A 6,349-nucleotide genomic window follows, 5' to 3' on the forward strand; every position below is an offset into this window, starting at 1 on the left:
CTTCTGTCGGTGCCGCTCTGGCACTTCCTCATCCGAAGAGCTGCTGCCCTTGTCATCCGTGTCGGATGGGAGACGCCTCTTGCCGCTTCTCTGGGAAACGCCTTTGCTTCTTCTTCGCTCCCTCTTACTTTTCTTGTTCTTCACCGTCCGCCACTCCCCCTGCTGCTTTTCCACTGCTGCCTCCTCCTCCATTGATTCGCTGTCCTGAGGACTGGAAGGTTCAGGGGGTGGTGCTGTTGATTGGCTCTCTGTTGCCTCAATCTCTTTCTCCACCTTGTCTCTCTCTGTGTCCTCCTTTGTCCCGTTGAGCTCCCTGGGGGCCTTGGTGGTTGGAGTGACACGGAACATTTCTTCTGCTTCCCCGTGGTCGGCTTTGGCTGCCTGTGCGTAAGTACGGCAGCGTTTGGGGCAGGTCCTGTAGAGGTGACTTGCCTCGCCACACAGGTTGCAGCACTTGGCCTGTTTGCAGTCTTTTGTCTGGTGCCCTTCCTGTTTGCAGATCTTGCAGAGGGAGGCGCTGCAGTTGGCCGCCACATGACCAGCCTTGCCGCATGAGCGGCAATGCTTGGGTTGCCCAGCGTAGACCAGGTAGCCACGGTTTCCCCCGATTGCGAAACTGGAAGGAGGGTGGAAAATGGCTCCCTTACCATCGGTCTTTAGCGTGACCTTAAACAGGCGTTTGCCTGTCCAGATCCCCAAGTCGTCTCGAATCTCGGTGCCGCTCCCCACCTTATCGAAGTACCTGGTGAGGAAGGTGACCACGTCGGCGACAGGGACGAAGGGGTTGTACACATGCACCATCACCTCACGTTCCCGTTGCAACGGCAGAGAAAAGTGCGACTCCGCCGTCAGGATCTTCATCTCCGGCAGGTCTCTCTTCTCCTCGAACACCCTCAGGAGCCGGACGCAGTCTGCCACTTGCTTGAACGTCACGTCGAAATAACCACCTTTGCGGGAGTCGTGCAGGGTGAAGATCTCCGTAGCTTGGAAGCCGCACGCCTTCAACAGGATCCTCCTGGTGAAGAAGCCCCGATCCATAGGTGATCCTCCTTCGTCGCTGTGGTTCACCGTGACTCGGACGGTGATAGGTAACCCACGGTATGAATTCGGATTGCGATTGGTTTTCGCCCTTCCATCCCGACCTTGCCATGGCAGGACCATCGTGTCGCCCCTGCAACACTTGATCTTAGCCAAAAGGCCGAGAAGCGTTCTGTATGTTAAAAGCTCTACATAAATGCAAGGTTTTGTTTTTGTATAGTTTGACTGTCGCTATGTACTTTACGTGTCCCTATATTGTTGGACTGTTCCTATTTAGTGTAACTGTCCCAATATAGTTGGATAGTTCCTATGCAGTTTGACATTTGCTATGTTTTTACCTGCCGCTATATCGTGTACTTTGAGCTTCGTGCTTCAGTAGATACTGGCTTGCTGACTAAAAGTGAGAAAGATTTGCATAATAGGAGTGGGCGTGGCGGCGAGTGACGAGCAGCATCAATTTCCCCATTCACTAATGCGGGGTGAGAATGAGAAGCCCGGGAGGAGAGGAGAGGAGAGTGCACCAAAACTCAGCCAGAGTACAGCAAATCGCTCCTCATCCCTGGAAGCCCAGGTTCAGAATGGAGCAGAGCCGGAGTCGATGTCCCGTCCACCCTCTAAAGATCCAGGTAAGAAGCCAGTGTTCATGTAAACCGAATATTTAGACCATCCTGAATCAAACTAGTTTTTTGAGGAATTGGATGACAGTTTACAGCGTCAACATAAAACAAAAACAGAATTACCTGGAAAAACTCAGCAGTTCTGTTGAAGGGTCATGTTGGACTCGAAACGTCAACTCTTTTCTTCTCCACCGATGCTGCCAGACCTGCTGAGTTTTTCCAGGTAATTCTGTTTTGGATTTGCAGCATCCGCAGTAGCTTTTTGTTTTTAATCACAGCGTCAACAATGTTTGTCTCACTCCCACTGAACTGAGTGTTGCCCAAAGTGTCAGGATAATTGTAAATCAGTCGTTTTGCCAGCTGAAGTAACTTTCTGAATCAATGTTGATGTATTTGTTTTGCAGCCGGGCATGGTCCTGTGTGTACTTTTCCTCGCCAGCTGTAGCCTGGCATCCGAGCTGGTTTACCGAGTGAAGGAAGAGTCACCGAGCGGGACCTTCATCGGGAACCTGGCCACCGACCTGAAGTTGGGGAGCTCGGCGGAGACGGGGGTCACCTACAACCTGGCGTCGGAGCTCGGGCACGGGCGCTTCGTGGATCTGAACCGGGAGACGGGCGAGCTGCGGACCTCGGCCTCGGCGCTGGACCGGGAGGAGCTGTGCCCCGAGCCCGGGCAGGGAGCGGGGTGCTTTCTGCTCCTGGACGTCATCGTGCTGCCTGCCCGCCTCTTCAGGCTGCTCAAGCTCAGGCTGCTGGTGGAGGACGTGAACGACAACCCGCCGCGGTTCCCGGCCGCCAGCCTCGGCGTCTCCGTGGCGGAGAACGCCGAGCCCTCCTCCCGTTACCCGCTGGAGCCGCCGGCCGAGGACCCGGACCCGGGCCCGAACGGTTTGCTGAGCTACCGGCTGGAAGGCGCCGGGCCCGCCTTCTCCCTGAGCAGCGAGCAGGCCGGGGCCGCCCAACCGCTCCCCTTCCTCGTGCTGGAGCTGCCCCTGGACCGGGAGCTGCGGGATGTCTACGTGATGGAGTTGGTGGCGGTGGATAGCGGATCCCCCCGGCTCTCCGGTACCGCCACCCTCACCGTCTCGGTCACCGATATTAACGACAACTGCCCCGAGTTCCCGGAGCCGGAGCTCAGCTTCAGCCTTTACTCCAACATCTCCGTGGGCACCGAAGTGACCCGGCTCCGGGCCCGGGACCCCGACCTCGGCTACAACGCTCACGTCGTCTACACGTACGGGGACCGGGTGCCGAAAAGCTCCGCCCAACTCTTCCGCCTGGACAGGGGCTCCGGCGCCATCCGCCTGGCCTCCCCCATCCCGGCCGGCGGCGCCCAGCTTCACCGGCTCACCGTGCTCGCCACCGGCACCGGCTGCACCCCCGTCACCGCCGCCGTCCAAGTCCGCATCGTGCCCGTGGTCACGTCCGGCCCCCCCGCGCTGAGCCCCCGCTACATCGCCCTGCAGGCCGAGGGGGTGGTCTACCTGAGGGAAAGCGAGCCTGCCCGCACCCCCGTCGCCTTCTTCACCGTCACCGAGCACCAGCGGCAGCGGCCGGTCCGCTGCTACCTGGAGGGCGGAGACGCTTTCCGCCTGCTGCCTTACCGGCCTTTTCAAGACGAGTACCTGCTGGAAACAGCGCAGCCTCTGGACTATGAGGTCCAGCCGGTGTATGAAGTGACTGTAGTGGCCGAGAACGCCAAGAAGTTAACTCTCAGGACCCACATCAAAATACAACTGATAGACGAAAACGACAACCCCCCCATCTTCACCCACTCCTTGGTAAATGTGACCATTGAGGAGAACAACCCCCCAAACAGCTTCCTCATTAAAGTGAAGGCCACAGATGCCGACAGCAGAGAGATGGGAACCATCACTTACCGCCTGGGCCCTAATGCGCCTCCCATCTTTGTTTTGGATCAATTCAGCGGGAGTTTGACAGTCTCAGCATCCTTAGATAGAGAAGAGCAGGAAAAGTACAGATTCATCATCAGAGCTATAGATGGTGGGTCTCCAGCTCGAGAATCGACTGCCACCGTTCTCCTCACTGTCCTTGATGCCAATGACAACAGCCCTAGATTCATCAGCAAAGACTTCAGTTTCTTTGTTCCCGAAGACTACCCAAGTTTTAGTGAGATTGGTGTGATCGGGGTTATCGATCCTGATGCTGGAAATAATGGCTGGGTAGCCTTGTCCATACTCAATGGTAGTGAGCACTTTGTCATAGACACAGGCAAGGGAAACCTTATGGCAAATGCCCCCTTGGACAGGGAACAACAGAGCTCGTACATTCTGTGAGTTCAAGCTATGGATGGAGGAGAACCTGCTCTGTCTGCTCTTGCTAAAGTGACAGTGCTTCTGATAGATGTCAATGATAACCCACCTTTGGTCTTGTTCCCTCAGTCTAACCTCTCTTTTCTTCTGGTACTTCCATCCACGGTTCCTGGCTCTTCAATTACTGAAGTGTATGCTGTTGATAAGGACACAGGAATGAACGCTGTCATTGCTTATAGTATCATTGGCCACAGAGGGCCCCGTCCAGAGACTTTTGTCATTAACGCAGGCACTGGTAACATTACATTGCATGAAGCTTTGGTGAAGAATGATCATGGATTATACAGATTGCTTGTCAAAGTCAGCGATCATGGATATCCAGAACCACTTCACAGCACAGTTATAGTCAACCTTTTTGTCAATGAAACATTAAGCAATGAGAGCTACATAGAAAACCTGCTGAGGAATGATCCTGGCATCAGGATAGAGGAAAGTCCACCAGAGACGAGAACTGACCTTTTTCAAACAGAACTGGATGTATTTCCATGTGAGACTGTGTTGATAGCACTATCAGCTTTGTGCGTTGGGCTCTTTACTTTGGTTTTTGCTTTGGTGTGCCACATTTCGTTTAGAAAAAGGAAGCACAGAAGAAAAGAATACAGTGTTGCAGAGGTTGAGATCCCATTAAAGACAACAATAGCTTCATATACATTAGAAAAGAAATCAGTGAATGATTTGGATCTATAAGTCATACGGTATAACTGATCAATTATATGATCAACCCATTGTTTACAAGTAACATCTGGACAGTACTTTGAAGTTACCAACATTTGGGTTTCAAATGTGTTTGGTATGAAGAATTTATAAGTTACAGAGTTCCAATCTGATTAACAATCAACTAATACATTGTTTACAGGTCAAAACTACAGCATATTGAATAAGTCTAGTGTTTTCTTTACAAAACTGAACAATTTGTTTAAAAAGCATAAACTTGCACAGCTGGATCTGTGATCGATCTCAATACTTCATTTTCTTAAAAACAAAATGGCTGGACCTTGAACTCCAACGATCGAAAACAGGAGATCCAAGACAATTGTTGCTTCCTTCTTTGGCTGACCAAGGAACCAGAAAAAAATAAGGTATGACTGCAACATTTATGTTGAGAATTGCACTTAGCTTCAATAATGAGATGACCATAGATTGTCAGACTGCAATAACTCATAAGCTACTATTTTGTTTTCATTGTGCACAGCTATTGAGTTAACTTGGGTAAATCAGCCTAAGTCACAAGTTTACATTTGGTAAATGAAAAACAAAATTGATTACAAACTACAAGAAAAGACAGTTAATTGTCAGTTAATTGATCAAACCTATTCAATACTAGTATTCTTCTAATATATTCTGTGAATATGTTCTGTGTTTTGTTTTAGCATATGATAGCATCTTGTATCACCCTGCCAAATGTTGATGGGAGCCAAAAAGGACACTTCTTTCTCAAAAAGGACCTATAAATCCTCAAGATTGTTGTCTTTTCAGTTTTTTTTAAACAAGTATTAATTCGGTGCTTTACTTTTGAAGAATATATAAAACTGATGTCTGTCATTTCAGGCTGCCTTCAATTCCGAAGTTGTTGAGTGAAGCTACATAGATGGGACAAAGCAGCAATAGTGAACATGTAACAGCAGATGTTATATCAAGAGTCCTTTCTGACACCAAATGAGCTTTACTGAACTGAGTCAGATTCTTATGGACAAACAAAGCTCGAGCAACCTGAAATAAGTGACTAATTGATCTTGTTTCACTTTCATCCAGTTGGAATATGAGAATACAATTGAAACAGTATGGAATTATTTGACAAGATTATGGAAAACAATATGTGTGCAAATTATTTAATTTCTGAGCATTGTTTGTATAAGTTCTGCAGTTAAAGCAAATTTCTTTGTAAATGACTATTTTTGAAATGATAAAAATAAACATTTGATTAAATTTTAAAAATCCATGCGTAAAATGTTAGTATAAAATTTATTTTGTTTCACAGTTAGAAATCCAGCAATCTATTAGTTTCTCTCTAGGAGCTTGTATGTCTCTGTTTAATATCAAAATATGTTTGGTATTTTAAAACAGTTGAAAACTAGAAGAAAGCAGCTGATGGAATGCCAAACCATTACTCAAGTACTGTTTGTTTTATTATGTGAAATGATACAGTCAGCAATTAGTAGTAATTGCCTCTCGTCTATACTAGGTGCTGTATATACATTGAGCAACCCCTTACTTCCACTGTAAACTTCCGTGATGGCTTTAACCAAAATAATTTGACCCTAATTTGAAAAGGTAATGGCTCAGATAGGTAAACTTCCTTTCCGTCAGCACTTTTGACTATTAAGCTGCTGCTGTACTTGTACTTTCACACTGATACAAAGA

At 48.6% G+C, this 6,349-nt stretch overlaps 1 protein-coding gene across 1 annotated transcript; it reads left to right on the forward strand.

Moving 5' to 3' along the window:
- Nucleotides 1-1,383: 1,383 nt before the first annotated feature.
- Nucleotides 1,384-5,920, forward strand: pcdh20 (protocadherin 20). The gene is given in 3 exon segments (XM_078545862.1): nucleotides 1,384-1,664; nucleotides 2,060-5,067; nucleotides 5,359-5,920. Coding segments are annotated over 2 exon segments (2,757 nt in total). The 5' UTR covers nucleotides 1,384-1,523; the 3' UTR covers nucleotides 4,676-5,067; nucleotides 5,359-5,920.
- Nucleotides 5,921-6,349: the final 429 nt, after the last annotated feature.

Source organism: Cetorhinus maximus, chromosome 7, assembly GCF_964194155.1.
Source record: "Cetorhinus maximus chromosome 7, sCetMax3.hap1.1, whole genome shotgun sequence".
Lineage (NCBI taxonomy): Eukaryota > Metazoa > Chordata > Chondrichthyes > Lamniformes > Cetorhinidae > Cetorhinus > Cetorhinus maximus.